General features: G+C 45.4%; 1 protein-coding gene across 2 annotated transcripts in view; it reads left to right on the top strand.

Moving 5' to 3' along the window:
• The window catches only part of adcy6a (adenylate cyclase 6a), a 76,716-nt gene that overhangs the window by 49,591 nt on the left and 7,146 nt on the right, over positions 1-19,979 (top strand). For both annotated transcript variants that reach the window (XM_028798682.2, XM_028798684.2), the window contains 5 exons: positions 7,198-7,295; positions 7,481-7,568; positions 19,161-19,277; positions 19,361-19,519; positions 19,692-19,873. In XM_028798682.2, coding sequence (XP_028654515.1) covers positions 7,198-7,295; positions 7,481-7,568; positions 19,161-19,277; positions 19,361-19,519; positions 19,692-19,873 — 644 coding nt within the window. The remainder of the gene's footprint in view (positions 1-7,197; positions 7,296-7,480; positions 7,569-19,160; positions 19,278-19,360; positions 19,520-19,691; positions 19,874-19,979) is intronic.

Below are 19,979 nucleotides of genomic sequence, written 5' to 3'. Positions count from 1 at the left end.
CTTACCTTTTTTTTAGACCCCATGATTGCTCCTGTCCACTGTCTAGGTGTAGATCTTGACCATTCCACCATGACTCCCATGTCTTTTTCATAAGTCTTTGCACATTAGGGTGCTATATAACCTACCATCTTATTAGTATCTTTGGTCACTGGTGTCCCCTGTCTGGAGGTAGAAGGTGACCAGTCCAGTGGGAGTCTCAGGTTTTTCTTTTTTATAAGGTGGTCTTTTAAGTCTGGCTTGTACTGCACACTAGGGGGCGCTATATACCCTAACATCTTATTAGCCTTCTTGATGGCTTCTGTCCAGTGCCTTGATGTAGACAGTGACCAGTCCACTTCGACTCCAAGGTCCTTTTCATAAGTCTCTGCACCTTAGGGGGCGCTATATACCCTAACATCTTATTAGCATCCTTGCTCACTGATGTCCACTGTCTGGAGTTAGATGGTGACCAGTCCAGTGTCACTTTTTTCTATAAGGTGGTCTTTTAAGTCTGACTTGTACTGCACACTAGGGGACGCTATATACCCTAACATCTTATTAGCCATCTTGATGGCTTCTGCCCAGTGCCTTGATGTAGACAGTGACCAGTCCACTTTGACTCCAAGGTCCCTTTCATAAGGTGTCCTTCCAAGGTTGACTTGTACTGCACTGCTAGGGGGCGCTATACACCCTAACATTCCATTAGACCCCTTGATTGCTCCTGCCCACTGTCTAGGTGTAGATCTTGACCATTCCGCCATGACTTCCAGGTCTTTTCCATAAGACTCTGCCCATTAGGGCGCTATATAACCTAACATCTAATTAGCATCCTTGGTCACTTGTCCACTGTCTGGTGTTAGATGGTGACCAGTCCAGTGTGACTCTTTTTTATAAGGTGGTCTTTTAAGTGTGACTCGTACTGCACACTAGGTGGCGCTCTGTACCCCGTTAGCCGGTTACATCCTGTTTGCCTGTCCACTCTGTGAATGTGGGTACTGACCAGTCCACCATGAGGGCTCCTTTCATTTTGTTTCAATCCCCTCACTGTGTATTCAAGTCTTCCTACATGTAATTCTTTGCACTCTATGGCCTTACTTGTCATCGTCCACACGTCTGTCCACTCCTGTGGGCCATCCAGGTTCCTTGGTGACGATTCTCCTGACTCTCCGTCGTCTTTTAGTGTCCCTACTTTGCTTGTCCTTTCTTATATATTTGGAGAGTGCAGCGGCACGGCACTGCCCCCTGGTGGGCACAACTTCTAACATCACCTCCTCCTGCTCATTCTGCTCTTCCTTGTGGTTAAGCCCATTTGTCACCGCCTCGAGCCCCCCATTTGATGCCATGCCTCTGTCTTTCTCAGTTTCCTGACTGATATTCTCCTCTGTAACCCCCCCCCCCGCCCCCCCGTTGTCTATGTTTGTTTCTTCCTCAGTCAGTTCTGCCATATTAGTCTCGTCTGACCCTGCGAGGACCCCCCAGTCCATGCCTGCTGCTCACTGATGCTCCTGTTCTTGCTGTCTGATTCTTTTTTTCTTAATGGCTTGCATTAGTTCACCTTGTCATGCCCACTTATCTTACTTCACCGTTTGTCATGTAATTGGATGCCAGTTTGTGCCCTCTGCTTGTGAGGACTTTGCTCTATGTGTGTCACATCAATGGCTTCACATGTGCACTCCTTCCATGTCACCGTTCATTGTGATTCATTGAATGTCCACCATTTTCATTTTTAGTGCCCACCATTTTGAACAGAAAGGGCCCCATAAGTCTCATTTGGCAGTGCCAGTCTCTGCTGGCAGGTTCAGGTCTGTCATTCTGGGGTCTAGTCCTGAGCATCACCTTCAGGGGTGACACCCTGCCTGTCAATTAGAATGACAGTGTTGAGCAAAGTGGGCATTCACCCTTCGGCCCACCTAAAGACAACATGCACTTTATAAAGATGCCCAGCCAGTCAGACCCCCCACCCCCCCAACCAATCCTTTTAAGGTCAAGAGGTGCCCGATGGTGTTGTGGTACTAATTCAGCCTATCAGCTACTTCCTGCCATCCCCAGTGGAGACTACCACAGTGGGTCCACTGACCCTTGGTGGCACTGATTTAGACTTGTCTTTCTCTTGCCGTCTTTGTGCCCACTGAGCCAAGTGGTTTCCTTTCACAACCCAAGGCACAGAATGTAAATCTTCTTGTCTGTGCCCTCATGCCAGTATGTGCCCATGTGATTGAGCGATGGTGTTGTGGTACTAATTCAGCCTATCAGCCACTTCCTGCCATCCTTTATGTGTCTTGAGTGAAAAGTCTTAAGGAGGTGCCACCGTGGCACTTCCCTAGTGGGTCCACTGACCCTTGGTGGCAGTGATTTAGACTTGTCTTTCTCTTGCCGTCTTTGTGCCCACTGAGCCAAGTGGTTTCCTTTCACAAAACAAGGCACAGGATGTAAATCTTCTTGTCTGTGCCCTCGTGCCAGTATGTGGCCATGTGGTTGAGCCTGGCACAGAAGTCTCATTGGGCTGACTGAATTGATTGTCTGTAAAAGTAGAAAACATCAAAGCAGGTTATTTGAGAGATGGTTGGTGAGGGGGCTCTGAATTGAAGGAACAGAGTGGGCACCTCGAAAAGAAGCTGCTTGAGAAGTCAAGCTAAGGGAACCAAGACAAGGGCCTGGCAAAATGCACCCATTCTTAAATATGGTAGGTGCCAACCCCACGTGACCTCACTCAGCCATGCAGGTAGGACACACCCATCAGCAGGTGGTGTCATGGCAACCAAATGTCAAACAGTGACATCACCAACTGGCAAGCAAACAATAATAAAATAAGAAAACCGAAAAAATGGCGAAGATTAATGATGTGCCTGTGGCACAGGACACCTTCATGCTGTGCCCGCAGGTGCCTTCATCATCAATCTTTTGTAGGATTTGAACAGATGGAAGTAGCTGGGCACAGCAGTGAGCCTTAGTGGCACACAAGCTGTAGTTCTGTTTACCACCATAATGAGGCACCATTGGGGCACAACAGAGGTACCCTGAAGGGATGCCCCTTAGGTTTGTGCGGCTTGCAATAAGTCCTGTGTCCAGTAGGTGGCATAACAACTAAAGCTAGCAGGCAGATGAGAGGCGTCCATTCTGTCCATTCAGTGGGCTCAGGCCTTTAAGCGGAGCCCACTAGGAGTCAGAAGGTGGGTATGCAACAGTTGTTTGGCATCAGAGCTGGGCAACTAATACAACAGGGCACAAAGCAGAGGCTTGAGTGGTACGTTCAGACTCTCTCTGGCCAAAGTGGTTGGCATTTAGAGTTGGGGGGCCTCGAGGTGCAAGCCACACTGCACCTTGACATCCTGGCATTCCAGTGCCACAGAACAAACCTCATGATACAAAAATAGAATGAGCGGCCATTCAAGGACGAGGGCAAGAAGCTGGCATTCTGTCCTGGTTTGACACAAAGGGATGCCCAGCATGCAGCAGCACATGGGATACAAAGTGGGATTACTGCGAACCAAATGGCTCATTACCTGATTGTGTCATTTGGAGTGTGACGGGTGACGAGAGCTCAGTCCACAGATGACACCGGATTAGTGGGATCAGCGGGCACGGCTGCAGCCAAATCTGGACAGGTGGTGCTGCCAGAATCCGGGAAGGAACATGAAATGAAGTTCAGTGAGTTTTATACATGAGCTGACAAAAGACCCCAACTCGGAGGTCTCGGTGGCCTCAGAGTGAACACTACAGAAGGGGCTGGCCAGTCTGAGGTGTGAGGAGGTGCTATTTCTAAACACAAGGGGGCAGCACTCGGCTCCCACCAGCTCACACAGAGGGGCTGCAGCCTGCCACCTGCCCATGTCCTCTGCCCTGTTTGCTTCATTGTGTTTAATAAAGCCCTTGGGGGGTCTGCTAGTGAGGACCGACAGTTGGGGGGGTTCCCACTTCAAACATCTGGGTTGAAAAGCAGAAGGTGGGCAGCCTGGAAGATCTCGTTTACTGGACGTCTGCACTGGGCACCAGGTTGGGGCACCATCACAGGGCACACTGTCACCCAGTGTGGGCAGATAAGGCACAGCTGTCACATGGGCCACAGCTGGCTGTCATGGTGACCACCCCAACTGTTGAAATGTGCCTCACACATAGGGGGCGCTATATTATCTAACATCCTATTAGCCTTCACTACTGTCCAGTGTGTGGAGGTGGACACTGACAAGCCCACCATGACGCCAGGTGCTTACCCCAGCTTGACTTGTACCGCACACGTGGGGGGCGCTATATACCCTGACCTCCTGCTAGCCTGTCTCATGGCTTCAGTCCACTGTCTGGATGTGGACACTGACCAGTCTGTCCACTGTGACTCCCAGCTTCTTCTCATGGGGCTTCCCATTGTGAATTGTGAATGAATTTCTTTACATTTCATCGTCCACAAGTTGGTATGTTTTTGAATTCCGTGATGATTCTGCTGCTTCTCCATTATCTGCCTGGCCTCCCAGTTTGGCGTTACCATCAGACTTGACCACCTTGTCCTTTCTGTATATTAAAAAGGGCAGTAGCCCCTCCACCCCCCCCCCCCCATTTAATGCCAAATCTCTCCTTCTCAGTTTCCTAATTGATATTCACACCTGCACCCCTCTGGTCATCGCCTTTGTTTCTTTCTCTTTCAGTTCCGCCATATCAGTCATGTCTGACCTCCCCGTGTAAGCCCACTGCTTGCTGATGTGCTGCTCCTCGCCGACTCATCTTTTCTTTATTAATGCCTTCCATTAATTCACCTTGTCAGGCCCCCCCCAGCATGGGGCTTTGGGGGAAATAAATACGTGTCGATGGTGACAATGTGTGGCACTAAGTGTGAGTGACCGGACACTCTGTGCAGAAGTGTCTGACTGGGCAGGGTGGCACAGCTGTTGGTGCGGCCACCTAGAATTTGACTTCCAGCTGGGTCACCGTCTGTGTGCCATGTGCATGTTCTGCCTGTGTGGGCATCCAGGGGTGTTACATTGAATGGCAGCGCCAGGCAAATAATGTGAAGTTGTGCAGTTTTAAACCTTCTTGTCTATATGGTGGCACTGGAGACTGAAGAGCATGGCATGGTGGGCAGCCATTCGCACAAAATGACTACTATGACTACCAATAGATAGATAGATAGATAGATAGATTGAGTGAAAGGCACGATAGATAGAGACAGAGAGAGATAGATAGAGTGAAAGGCACGATAGATAGAGTGAAAGGCATGATAGATAGATAGATAGATAGATAGATAGATAGATAGATAGATAGATAGATAGATAGATAGATGTGAAAGGCACTATATAATTATATAATCTATTATAATCAATCGATAGATAGAGTGAAAGGCACGATCGATAGATAGATAGATAGATAGATAGATAGATAGATAGATAGATAGATAGATAGCTGTGAAAGGCACTATATAATCGATAAATAGATAGATAGATAGATAGATAGATAGATAGATAGATAGATAGAGTGAAAGTCATGATAGATAGATGTGAAAGGCACTATATAATCGATAGATAGAGTGAAAGGATAGAGTGAAAGGCACAATAGATAGATAGATAGATAGATGTGAAAGGCACTATATAATCGATAGATAGATAGATAGATAGATAGATAGATAGATAGAGTGAAAGGCACAATAGATAGATAGATAGATGTGAAAGGCACTATATAATCGATAGACAGATAGATGTGAAAGGCACTATATAATCAATAGATAAATAGATCGAAATATTGAAAGGCACAATAGATAGAGTGAAAGGCACAATAGATAGATAGATAGATAGATAGATAGTATCTATCTATCTATCTATCTATCTATCTATCTATCTATCTATCTATCTATCTATCTATCTATCTATCTATCTAACAGACTGACAAATAAAGAATAGCCATTGTGTTGTAGCCGTCCAGCTAGTCGTGAGAGGCGCTATATCATAGATATGAGAGACTTTTAATTATTGATAATATAACAAGCTTGATGTGAGAGGCGCTATATTATAGTTATGATTGACAGATCGAGAGCTGACCAGGTTGCCTTTCTCTCATTCCTCCACTTTATGTCCTTCGTTTCCCGGGTGCCCAGCGCCAATAGTGGCAGCCCTGACCAGGACAGGCCACCAGTCCATCGCACACTCAGTTTGCCACCCTCGAGTCTCTATTTAACTCAACTTGAAATCCCACCCACACAGGGAGATGATGCCGAGGTGGTGACCAGGTAGCCTAATGACAGTGTGGCACTGTCGCCACATTCACAGGGCGTACTGTACTGTTGAGTTGAACAGCAATGTAACAATAGCAGGCGCAGATACAGAGAAGGCATGGCGTGGATGGGGCTGGCACCTACAGTGCCCATATAACACAACACTCTCCAACTCAACTCATTCAGTTGAGGGGTCCTGGATGCCCTACTTGCTTACCTTCTTCCTAATTTTCATCCCCATCAGCCTTCTTTTATATGTCAGCAAGTGTTACGGGGGTCTGTCTGTCTGCCTGCTCTGACTTTTTTTATCTAAACCAATCCCACTGCTGTCACCAATTCAATTGCAGGCCATCTGCATTGTAAAGTATTTAAAGGTGCAGAAGGTGGGCGTCACTTGAAAATGAAGGTACAGCTTCAAGAAGTTTCACAAATGTCAGAGTTGGCTTTATGGTGTTGAGCCCCGGGGGACCTTCAGGTCTCGACAACACTTCCCTCATGTTAGGTGAGTGGGACTGGCAGCCTCAGGTGGGAATTGGGACACAGTTGGCCGTTAGCTGACCAAACGTGAGAGCATGAAGTGAAGGCTGTGGGGACAGACAGAAGAAGCACGCCTGGGCTTGGGGACAGCCAGCGACGAGTCCTTACAAATGTGATCATTGCAATTATGACTATGGGGGGGGGGGGGGGGCTTTGTTCATGGGCTGGCACAGGCATCCGATAGAATGAGGAGGGCAGCCGTGGTGCCAGGTGAGGAGCAGGAGGTGAGGAGCAGGTGCTTTACCCTGAGTTCCAATAGGGGGTGGTGTCACTTGCTGTGTCACTCTGTGTGGTGTCCTGTCCCTGCCTGGCATCGTTATCACATTTCTGTGCCTGTGCCACTTATATTGTCATAAGTGTTTGGTTGGTGGTCCTGTCCTGGATGTCACCCACAGACCCTATCTTCTGGTGAGCAGTTAGGATGAGCCCCCTGAGCCCAGCAGGTTGGGTTTGACACTCTACAACTGACTCACTGTCTCTCCCTGCAGTACTCCAAGAAGGTGGACGATCGATTCGGAGGATACGTGGCCTGTGCCCTTCTTGTCTTCTTCTTCATCGCCCTCATCCAGGTGGTCATTTTTCCACAGTGAGTATCTTCTGGGGGTCTGTTATCTTGTAGTGGGGAGCCTTAAATTCCAGCTGAATGCTGTCAGGAGGCAGTGAATGACCCCTGAGCTGCGGGAGGATGGAAAGGGCGTAGCTTGGCAGCTGCCACTGCTGACCATCCCTCACCCTGCCTGGTGGTCTGACCATGTGCCTTTGTTCCCACAGCTCCCTGCTCATGTTGGGTGTCTACGTCAGCATCTTTGTAGTCCTCGCCAACATCCTGTTTGTGTGTGCCATCTACTCGTGTGTGCGGGTAAGTAAGGTGAGGTGGGCATGCATTGGGGGGACCCCCACTTTAGTCTTATATAACTGAAGCTGCATTTACAAATACCAAACGGCAAGAGCAGAGCTGCACGTGGGGTCTTGGTGTTCGCCCGTTTATTTGTACCCCCCCCCATATGTCCACATTTGTGGTATTTCTTCCCTCCTGCCTTTGCCCACTTACCAATCCAGCGGTGTCCTCAGAGGTCACCTGACCAGCAGCCCTCTTTAATCTGTCTGTTGCTTCCTAGAGCTGCTGCTGTTGGTGTGTCCCTCCTCTGCCCTCATTTCAGCACTTTTGATTGGTCCTTTGCTTTCGACTTTTGGCTCCTCGAGTTAAAGAACTTGGTTTGGCCATTTTGGAATTTTGCATTTATTTTGTTCCAAGTGTTCCTTGTTTGAAATTTCCTGCATTTCATTTTTTAAATGTTGTTTAGGAAATTAATTAAATAATTCATACTTGTATTTTTTAATTTTTTTTGGTTCCTCTCCCCTTTTGAGTCGTTAAACCCTTGGCCTTTTCTAAATGTTTAGGATTGGAGCCCTTTTTTAGTGGTTAGGCCTTTGGCCTTTAAAATTGTTAGGATTTTAGGCCTCTTTTGAGGGTTTAGGATTTTAGGCCTTTCCTGAGTGGTTAGGCCTTGGGCCTCTTTTAAATTGTTAAGTTTTAGACCTTTTTTGAGTGGTTAAGCCTTTGGCCATTTTTAAATAGTTAGGATTTTAATACTCTGAGGCTAGGGATCTGTACTGGCAATCGGGAAGGTTGCCGGTTCGAATCCCGTAAATGCCAAAAGGAACTCTGCTCTGTTGGGCCCTTGAGCAAGACCCTTAATCTGCAATTGCTGAGCGCTTTGAGTAATGAGAAAAGCACTATATAAATGCAAATAATTATTATTACTGTTATTATTTATAGTGGTTAGGTCTTAGTCCCTTTAAAATTGTTAGGATTTTAGTCCTATTCTGAGTAGCTAAGCCTTTGGTCTTGTTTTGAGGGGTTAGGATTGTAGGCCTTTTTTAGTGGTTAGGCCTTAGGCCTCTTTTAAATAGTAACAACTTTAGACCTTTTTTTGCATGGTTAAGCCTTTAGCCTTCTCTAAATATTTATGATTGTAGGCCTTTTTTAGTGGTTAGGCCTTAGGCCCTTTTAAATAGTTAGGCTTTTAGGCCTTTTCTGAGTGAATAGGCCTTAGGCCTTTTTATTTTACTGTTCGCATTTTCAGCTTTCTGTAAGTGGTTAAGCCTTAGTCCTTTCCTGAGTGGTTTAGCCTTAGGTGCCTTTTAAATAGTTACAATTTTAGACTTTTTCTGAGTGGTTAAGCCCTTAGCCTTTTCTAAATATTTAGGATTATAGGCCTTTGTTAGTGCTTAGGCCTTAGGCCCTTAAAGATGGTTAGGATTTTAGGCCTTTTCTGAGTGTCTAAGCCTTTGGTTTTGTTTTTGAGGGGTTAGGATTTTGAACGGTTAAGCCTTAGGCCTCTTTTGAGTGGCTAGGCCATTGGCCATTTTTAAATGGTTAGGATTTTAGGCCTATTTTGAGTGGTTAGGATTTTTTGAAGTATTTCAGCATCTTTTAGGTTTTTGGGCCTGAATGATAACATGCGTGAGCCTGAGTCAGGAGCGGAGTGTCTTAATTGCATTTTGCTTGTTGGCCAGGGGTTTCAGTGGTTCCTTGTCGAGTGGTTTGGCATTGGAGTCTCCCTTGAGTGGTTAGGGCTTAGGCCTTTTTTGAAATCGCTAGGCCTGAATGATAACATGCATATCCTTGAGTCAAGAATGGCTGAAATGCAGACGTATGATGTGACCACAAGGGGCCGCCAAACCACAATGCACACAATATATGAATAAAAGGCTGGTCTTTTTCTTTGCAAATGTCTTCCAGCAGTCAGCCACAATAGCTCTGTAATAAAAGCACAATAAACCCAACAAGTCTTCCTCCCCTCTCCACCTCCGCTGAGTTTTACTCCTGACTCTTGAGTCCTCGATGTGAGGCAGTGGACTCCTTTTATGTCGGACTCAGGAATGCTTCTGGTGCCATAAAGAAAAGTAGGGAGGTCCTCCCTCAATAGCACCCTCTACCAAGACACAGGGCTGCACTTCTGGACTCCCAATTCTCAAGCACCCCTGCGGATATCGCAACTGGGTCCACCATATGAGGACCCCTGCCATCTGGCATATGGGGGATGGAACCTCTTCTGAGTCTTACCTTTTGCTGGTCCATCCATTATTTCCTGTTGCCCGGACACGACTTTATTTTTCTGATCCGCTGGCCATTTTTCTTCCGTTGTCACTCTGGTCTCCTGTCCGGGTGATGTATTTTCCCCTGTCTCGTCCGAGGTGCTTGTTCTTCCCCTACACTGAATAGTTTTGTTTCGGCAGCTCCCCCTTTCCTTTCATGAGTGTTTAGGCCTTTGGCCTGTTTGGATTGCGTTGGATTTTAGGCCTTTTCTGTGTGTGTAGGCCTTCTGCCTATTTAAAGTATTGAGGCCTCTTTGAGGTTTACGGGCCCGGATCATAACACACATAAAGCCGAGTGAGGCCGAGTTTAGTGCCTGAAATGCAAAGCATTCACAGTTTTGTTTTTTTGAGGCCAGGGGTTGATTGCAACTTCTGAGTAGTCAGGTTGGCTTAAATAATAAGATTCGTAACTGTTAGTGAACGGTGAGTGTCTGATAGAGGCTGCAATGCAAACAAAACCCATAGGGGGCACCACACTTGTTTGGAATAACAACAACAACATTTATTTGTAGAGCACATTCTCATACAAATGATGAGCTCAAAGTGCTTTACATGATGAAGAAAAGAGAAAAAAAGACAAAAGTAAGAAATTAAAATAAGGTCCGATGGCCAGGGAGGACAGAAAAAGCAAAAAAAAAACTCCAGACGGATGGAGAAAAAAATAAAATCTGCAGGGGGTCCAGACCACGAGACCACCCAGCCCCCTCTGGGCATTCTATCTAACATAAATGAAATAGTCCTCTTTGTATTTAGGGTTCTCACGGAAGGACTTGATGATGACGGTCATGCAGACATCTGTCTTTTAATCCATCAATAGAGGAACATCATGGTGCTTTGATTAGGTGGTGGTGGTGCAGGTCGCCACCACAGAAAACCATGACAAGAAACAGAAGAGAGAGTAGGGGTTAGTATGGATTTTAGAGCCACCATGAATAGTTATGATAATTAATTAAATATACAGAGCATCAGGATTAAACTAAAATGAAGTTATGAGAAGGCCATGTTACAGTAATGTGTTTTCAGCAGTGTGCTCCACTGTATTAGCCTGGTGAATTCCTATTGGCAGGCTATTCCAGATTTGAGATGCATAACAGCAGGAGGTCACCTCACCACCTCTTTTAAGTTTTGCTCTTGGAATTCTAAGCAGACACTCATTTGAAGATCTGAGGTTATGATTTGGAATATAAGACGTCAGACACTCTGATACAGTGCATCCAGAAAGTATTCCCAGTACTTCATCACTTTTTCCACATTTTGTTATGTTACAGCCTTATTCCACAATGGATTAAATTCATTTTTTTCCTCGGAATTCTACACACAACACCCCATAATGACAACGTGAAAAAAGTTTACTTGAGGTTTTTGTAAATTTATTAAAAATAAAAAAACTGAGAAATCCCATGTCCATAAGTATTCACAGTCTTTGCTCAATACTTTGTCGATGCACCTTTGGCAGCAATTCCAGCCTCAAGTCTTGTTGAATATGATGCCACAAGCTTGGCACACCTATCCTTGGCCAGTTTGGCCCATTCCTCTTTGCAGCACCTCTCAAGCTCCATCAGGTTGGATGGGAAGCGTCGGTGCACAGCCATTTTAAGATCTCTCCAGAGATGTTCAATCGGATTCAAGTCTGGGCTCTGGCTGGGACACTCAAGGACATTCACAGAGTTGTCCTGAAGCCACTCCTTTGATATCTTGGCTGTGTGCTTAGGGTCGTTGTCCCTACTGAAAGATGAACCGTCGCCCCAGTCCTGAGGTCAAGAGTGCTCTGGAGCAGGTTTTCATCCAGGATGTCTCTGTACATTGCTGCAGTCATCTTTCCCTTTATCCTGACTAGTCTCCCAGTCCCCACAGCATGATGCTGCCACCACCATGCTTCACTGTAGGGATGGTATTGGCCTGGTGATGAGCATGTGCCAGGTTTCCTCCAAACGTGGACACCTGGCATTCACACCAAAGAGTTCAATCTTTGTCTCATCAGACCAGAGAATTTTCTTTTTCATGGTCTGAGAGTCCTTCAGGTGCCTTTTGGCAAACTCCAGGCAGGCTGCCATGTGCCTTTTACTAAGGAGTGGCTTCCGTCCGGGCCACTCTACCATACAGGCCTGATTAGTGGATTGCTGCAGAGATGGTTATCCTTCTGGAAGGTTCTCCTCTCTCCACAGAGGACCTCTGGAGCTCTGACAGAGTGACCATCGGGTTCTTGGTCACCTCCCTGACTAAGCCCCTTCTCCCCTGATCGCTCAGTTTAGATGGCCGGCCAGCTCTAGGAAGTGTCGAACTTCTTCCACTTACGGATGATGGAGGCCACTGTACTCATTGGGACCTTCAAAGCAGCAGACATTTTTCTGTAACCTTCCCCAGATTTGTGCCTGGAGACAATCCTGTCTCGGAGGTCTACAGACAATTCCTTTGACTTCATGCTTGGTTTGTGCTCTGACATGAACTGTCAACTGTGGGACCTTCTATAGACAGGTGTGTGCCTTTCCAAATCATGTCCAGTCAACTGAATTTACCACAGGTGGACTCCAATGAAGCTGCAGAAACATCTCAAGGATGATCAGGGGAAACAGGAGGCACCTGAGCTCAATTTGGAGCTTCACGGCAAAGGCTGTGAATACTTATGGACATGGGATTTCTCAATTTTTTTATTTTTAATAAATCTGTAAAAACCTCAAGTAAACTTTTTTCATGTTGTCATTATGGGGTGTTGTGTGTAGAATTCTGAGGAAAAAAATGAATTTAATCCACTTTGGAATAAGGCTGTGACATAACAAAATGTGGAAAAAGTGATGTGCTGGGAATACTTTCTGGATGCACTGTATATAAGATGGAGCAGATTATTGAAGGCTTTGTAAACCATAAGCAGTATTTTAAAGTCAATTCTAAATGGCACTGGTAACCAGTGTAGTGATGCTCAGACTGGGGTGATGTGCTCGGATTTTCTTTTCCGAGTTAAGATTCTAGCAGCTGCATTCTGCACTCGTTGGAAGCGATTGACGTCTTTTTTGGGTAGTCCTGAGAGGAGTGCGTTACAGTAATCTAGCCGACTGAAAACAAACGCGTGAACTAATTTCTCTGCATCTTTCAATGATATAAGAGGTCTAACTTTTGCTTTGTTTCTTAAGTGAAAAAATGCTGTCCTAGTGATCTGATTAATATATGATTTAAAATTAAGGTCACAGTCAACAGTTACCCCTAAATTCTTTACCTCCATCTTGACTTTTAATCCTAATGTATCCAGTTTATTTCTAACTAGCAAAATACCTGCACTTCGCAGCTGAGAAGTAGTGTGTTAAAGAGGTTATGTAAACATATATATACATATACATATATACACATATCTACATATACATATATATACATATATATATATACACACATATCAACATATATATATACACACATATCAACATATATATATACACATACATATACACACATACATACACACACACATATACATATATACATACATACATACATAGTGCGTTGTAACACGGGCTGTGATTGTTACATGGGAGGGAGACGACAAATCACAGCTTCCCGCTTTCTAATCGGGCCTGTGATTGGTGCATTGACTGATGCCCAGATTCCACAGTATGTCCCCTTAGGAGAGGCGTTAGGCAAGTGTAATTGATTAGCGGTGCTGCAAGTTTAGCTTTACACCTGTTTTTAAGGCTTATTGACTGAAAGGGGCTTTCATGAAAAAACTTAGGGCTTTGCTACAGGATACACCGTCCACAAGTTAAGGAAGTAAAAATAAAGGTATATATTTCTGTTTTATTTAAACCTTTTAAGTTTGTATGCGGGCGGCATGGTGGCGCAGTGAAAGGTGCCAGTTAGGAGACCCGGGTCCGCTTCCCTGCGTGGAGTTTGAATGTTCTCCCCGTGTCTGTCTGGGTTTCCTCCGGGCGCTCCGGTTTTCTCCCACAGCCCAAACACATGCAGGTTAGGTACATTGACAATTCTAAATTGTCCTTGGTGTGTGGGTGTGTGTGCCCTGCGGTGGGCTGGCACATTGCCCCGGGGTTTGTTTCCTGCCTTGTGCCCTGTGTTGGCAGGGATTGGCTCCTGTATTTAGGATATAGCAGGTTGGATAATGGATGGATGGACATTTGTATGCATAGCCCTATTTGCCCGTTTTCGTTTTTTTTTCTTTCTTCAGTAATATTTCAGCAAACCCGGAGCTTTGTCAGTTCAAATCCTGGTACTGACACCACTGTGTGACCCTGAGGAAGTCACTTCACCTGCCTGTGCTGCAAAAAAACAAAAGTAATGTAACCAAAATTGTACCTCAGATGTTGCAAGTTGCTGGAATAAAGGCATAAGTAAAATAGATAAATATGTATTATACACATAGGAACTATTCATTTATTTTCAGTTAAGTCATCTGCAGCAAACTTTTATAAATGAGGGTTTCTCCTTTTTAGATAGTGCAAACTGTTTCTTCTTCATTGACGTTTTCTCTTGGAGAGCTTTTTTCATTTTCAATGAAATGAAAATGAAAGCAGCAGCTGCCAAAATATGTAGCTTTCTTATTAATTTTTCAACATTGTGTAAAATAACTTTATAAAGTAACATAAAAGGTTTAAATACTGGTTATCCTTTTACACTAAAATATTACTAAAGAGATACAAAAAAAGTAAAATGCATATGTTGTTTTTCTTTAAGGAGATTAAATATTACTGAAGAAAGAAAAAAAACTAAAACAGCCAAATGGGGCTATGCATACGAACTTAAAAGGTTTAAATAAAACAGAAATATATACTTTTATTTTTACTTGCTTAACTTGTGGAGGGTGTATCCTGTAGCAAAGCCCTAACTTTTTTCGTGAAAGCCCGTTTCAGTCAATAAGTCTTAAAAAGAGGTGTAAAGATATTGACAATAAGCTACGCAAACCCAGGAAGACATGGAATCGTTTAAATCAAGTATCATTACATCTTCCTTTCTTAAAGAGAAGTAAGGCAGTACTTATAAGCTTACATATTTATATATAGACATACATACATATATATATCTATATCCGAAGCCGTGCAAGCACACTTTTGAGAATGCAACGTATAGTTGTACAGAAGAAAAGCAATCTTGCCTCAAATAAATGGCAACCTTTTGTAGGTCTATGAAGTTAATTTAAACTTTAGGTTTACACGGTGCTTTCTTTCCGAAGTACCTGCACTCATGAATATGTCTGTATGTGTCAGTCGGTCAAATCCACGCCCTTCGCACCGGCGAAGTACCGCTTTTAAATTTTTATTAAGAAGAAAATAAAACCTTTTTAAATTGAGGGAAAATATACTAATAACAGTTTGTTAAGGATCAGTTTTTTTGTGAAGCTGCCTTTACTCGAGTGATCACTTCGACCTGACTTGGTGGCCAAGTGTAAGCGTTACCTGGTAGGTAACCCACCCATACAATCAGATTGTGAATCAGACTACGAATGCCGTGAATGTAATTACACACTCACTGCACTTGCTTACGGTAATCGAACCTCGGACGTCAGCGCTAGAGGGGCTTAGCAGCGGTGAAGTATTGCTTTTAAATTTTAATTAAGAACAAAAGAAAACCTCAGAGGTTCGATTCCCGTAAGGGGAGTGAAGTGAGTGTCCCGGCTACCTACCAGGTAACGCTTATGGTTGGCGAGCAAGTGAGGTAACATCAGCCACGGTGCCTTCAGTTGTGAGAAGCAGATCATAGAATGATTGAAAATAGTTTTGCATTTACCTTTTTAGTAAAAGGCGAGCTTTTAAGCCTGAGAAATCACCCCGTAAATGCACACGTTTAATTGCACGTGTTAATATGTATGCTTACACAGTATTAAAAGACAGTGAAAAATTAACGTCATTTACCTTCATTCCCGCGTTTGACTCGTGCTGTAAATCTCTTCCTTGTTTTTAGTTCACGTGATTACGTAGGAGGCGTGATGACGCGATACCTGACTCCGCCTCCTCCATTAGAGTATATGGACAAAAAACATGTTCCAGTTATGACCATTACGCGTAGAATTTCGAAATGAAACCTGCCTAACTTTTGTAAGTAAGCTGTAAGGAATGAGCCTGCCAAATTTCAGCCTTCCACCTACACGGGAAGTTCGAGAATTAGTGATGAGTGAGTCAGTCAGTCAGTCAGTCAGTCAGTCAGTCAGTCAGTGAGGGCTTTGCCTTTTATTAATATGTATAGATAACCTCATTATGTCCATTATTGCCAGTCACTAAAATTTCTGTTTTCTCTTTATTTAGTTTGAGAAAGTTACTATTCATCCAATTAGAAATACAAGTCAGACATTGTGTTAGTGAATCAAGAGAGTTGGGGTCATCAGGTGCTATTGATAAATACAGCTGTGTGTCATCAGCATAGCTGTGGTAGCTCACGTTGTGCCCTGAGATAATCTGACCTAATGGAAGCATGTAGATTGAGAAGAGCAGCGGACCCAGGATAGAGCCTTGTGGAACACCATATAGAATATCATGTGTCTTTGAATTATAATTACCACAACTAACAAAGAATTTTCTCCCTGCCAGGTAGGATTCAAACCAATTTAAGACACTGCCAGAGAGGCCCACCCATTGACTAAGGCGATGTCTAAGAATATTATGATCAATGGTGTCAAATGCAGCACTCAGATCTAAGAGGATCAGAACAGATAAATGGCCTCTGTCTGCATTTACCCGCAAGTCATTTACTACTTTAACGAGTGCAGTTTCTGTGCTGTGATTTGTTCTAAAACCTGACTGAAATTTATCAAGAATAGCAGGTTTATTGAGGTGCTCATTTAACTGCATAATGACTGCCTTCTCTAAAATTTTACTTAAGAAAGGCAGGTTAGAGATGGGTCTAAAATTTTCAAGAGCAGAGGAGTCGAGATTATTTTTCTTGAGCAGGGGTTTAACTACAGCAGTCTTAAGACAGTCTGGGAAGACCCCCGTATCTAATGACGAGTTTACTATGTCAGGAATATTATCAATTAGCATGTCCAATACTTCTTTGAAAAAATTTGTTGGTATTGGGTCAAGGACGCAGGTGGAGGGTCTCAGTTGAGAAATTATTTTATGAATCAGGTAAATCTATCCTAGTGAAAGAGTTTAATTTGTTTATGACGGAGTACTGGGGTTTAGGAGGATCCGCAATGTTGGGGAGATATACTATGTTATTTCTAATATCAGTATAAGTCAGGTCAGGATTAGGCTGACCATAGCCAGCTGGCTGGCTGCCCTCTGCCCTTTTCCCCTAACTTGTGATGTGGGGGTCTGCCGCTGTGTCTGTTCCTCCTCTGATGACAAGCTGCCTATTCAGAGTGCTGAATGTGTGGCATTGAGGAAGGGGGGGCTGGGCAGTGAGGAGTGGCACTGACAGCTGGCATGACTGCACTGTGCCCTGTGCTCAGCCAGTCTGCGATCTCCTCCACTGTTAATAAATCCAGTAGCTTGAAAAGCGAGAGCTCAAAATTCCAAAGCTGTCTGATCTAATGGTAAAAATTCAAGCTGCTTGGAACTCCACTTGGGACGGGACCCCCCCCCCCGACCCCTAATTGTCATTATGTGGGTCTTCCTGCAGATTTTTAAACTAAAACCGGACCACTTGTCAAAAAGGTTGAACCCCACTGTGGTAAAACACATTCAGTGTGCAGCTAGGGACTTCATTACCCAAAAGCCTTTATAGGGCTGGGTGTGGCCCCACAACTGTGATTGACAGGTGGCTCCGCCTCTTTGGGGAACCACCCACAACACACAAGGAACATAAGGACATCTAAAAAAGCAGCACAGAAGAAAACACAAGAACAACAATACATGAATCATATCGACGGTGTTTCTTAACCACTGGGGGGAAGTCGCAGGTCCCCGCTCGCTGTTATACTCTTAATAATGTGTAATGAATAAAAGAGAAATGTAAAATTGTAAAAAGATTTAGATTGTGAAAGTTGTCAGGACGAGAAACTAATAAATGACAGCTGATGAGTAGGGACTGAGCCAAGATGGCGGTGTGGTCAGTTATCAATGTTGTGACCTGGAAGGGGCGGGCACAGGAGGGTGGAGACCGGAAGTGACATCAGAGGTAGAAGGGGTGTCAATCATCTGTTCTGTTGGGCAACAGCGCCACCCCCTGGTTTGGAGTGGAACAGCCTAGAAGGGGGGGATCTCCCAAACACGCGTGTGTGTCACAAAGTGGGTCGTGGCAGTTGGCCCAACATAATGTCATCTGAAGACACAGTCATAAATGTTTTTAAACACAACAAAGAAAGCAATACATTAAACATATCCAATAAATCAGTGTTCTGTTAACCACTGGGTGGGCCACCAGTGGGTTGCCAGTTGCTATTGTTCTTAATGGTAGTGTGTTGTGGGGGGTTGCTGCTCCAATGATTGTATTTGATCCCCCCCCCCCCAATCTGACAATCAGGCTTAGTTCATAAAAGGGGGTGCCCACACACCCCCCCCCAACGATGACCATTCTCGATGGACCAAGGGGGAGGAGACCCCCCCCTTGCTGGGTCACAAAGACAATTACATAGGATAAAGCGGGCCGTGACACCAAACATTGGACTAAGTGATAAATGAACAGAAGCGGCCATATTGATCATTCAAAGTGAAAAACGAACGAAAAAGACAAAGAAAAGGAGGAGAAATGTTAGGCAGGGATGGAACTCTGGGTAAAACGGAAGAGAAACAGCAGAATCTAGAGGGACCCTCGGGCACTCATCACCGTGGTCCCCACTCCACAACACCCCACGGCTTCCGTCAGCCATGACTTTACAGGCAGGGGGCGGTCCTTCAGAGGTGATGTCATCATAGACCCGCCTCTTGGGGCTCCACCCACAGAGCTCAAGGACGATGAAGGAGCCAGCACAGGCCACACAATGACAATGACAAGCAAACGATAAACAGAATTAGCAGAACGTGAAAATAATGGGCAACAAACAAGAGAAACTTTACAATAAAAGAAAATGTACTTGTGCCAAGGTTCAGCTCCTGGGCTGGCAAGTGACAATGACAGGCACAATTGGTAGGGGCATTGATAGGGATAGACAGCAGGGTGGTCCGAGTGCCATCCACACTCACAGGGCCTAATGAAAATGGACTTTAGGTAGGACCACCTGAGGACGTGTGGTGACACATGCCACTCGGCATCACAAACCGGCCTGGCAAAGGCTGCACCACCCAAAGCCACAGTTCAGGTCACCTCCCTGGACTTAAGTTACAAGGATATTCCGTGAGGGACGTCCCTGATTTTTCCAATAAAGGATTGAGCTGGAGTGTCTCATAGTGTTTAGGGCCTGGTATGATGCCAGGCTGGCAGCTTTTCTGGTTGCCCGTCCTGCTGACTGCACGGCTCTTCTCTTTCCCCTCCGCAGGTCTTTCCCACCATACTGCAGAGCATCTCCAAGAAGATCGTTCAGTCTCGGACAAACAGCACCCTTGTGGGGGTCTTCACCATCCTTCTTGTATTCATCTCGGCTTTCGTCAACATGGTAGGTAGCATGTGATCAGGGTGAGTGGGGTGGGGGGGTCCCGGTGAAGCTTGAGCCCTAACCGCACCCCTCGTGGTCTTCAGTTTGCCTGCAGCACGGAGCTCCTCCAGGACTGCACTGCCCGCAGTCTCAACATCACGCCAAGCTTGGTCACCGTGTGTCACATCAAGAACCTGAGCGCCTCCCTGACCAATGACAGTTGGCCGTGCAGCGACGAGTGGCCCGCTTGTACCTTTCCTGAGGTGAGTGCGCCCCGCAGGTGTGAATGAGAGGGTCCTGTGGTCCAAATTGCTGGACAGGTGCTGATGCAGGTGTGGCGTTTAGATGAGGGGCGTGGAGTGCACTGTTTGTGGCAGGGGTGGCACAGCCTGGCCCAGCCTAACGGCGCCTGGTCTTCCTCTTCCCGCCCCACAGTACTTCAACTACAGTGTGCTGCTGACGCTGCTCGCCTGCTCCGTGTTCCTGCAGATCAGCAGCATCGAGAAGCTCATCCTCATGCTGTTCATCCAGGTGGCCTACGTGATCATCGTGGAGTGGCCAGCTGTGACACTCTTTGACAACTACGACCTATTTGTCACTGCCAATGCCAATTCCACGTGAGTATGGCCGCTTTCCTAAAGCCCAGAGCACAGATGGTGCTTCCAAATGCCAGTTGGCCTGAAGCGGGCATCTTCTGGTCCTTGCCCCCCCTTCACCCCCCCT

This window comes from Erpetoichthys calabaricus, chromosome 3 (assembly GCF_900747795.2).
Source record: "Erpetoichthys calabaricus chromosome 3, fErpCal1.3, whole genome shotgun sequence".
Taxonomy (NCBI): Eukaryota; Metazoa; Chordata; class Cladistia; order Polypteriformes; family Polypteridae; genus Erpetoichthys; species Erpetoichthys calabaricus.
Note: the sequence above shows the minus strand (reverse complement) of the source record. Positions and strands in the feature narration are given on the sequence as shown.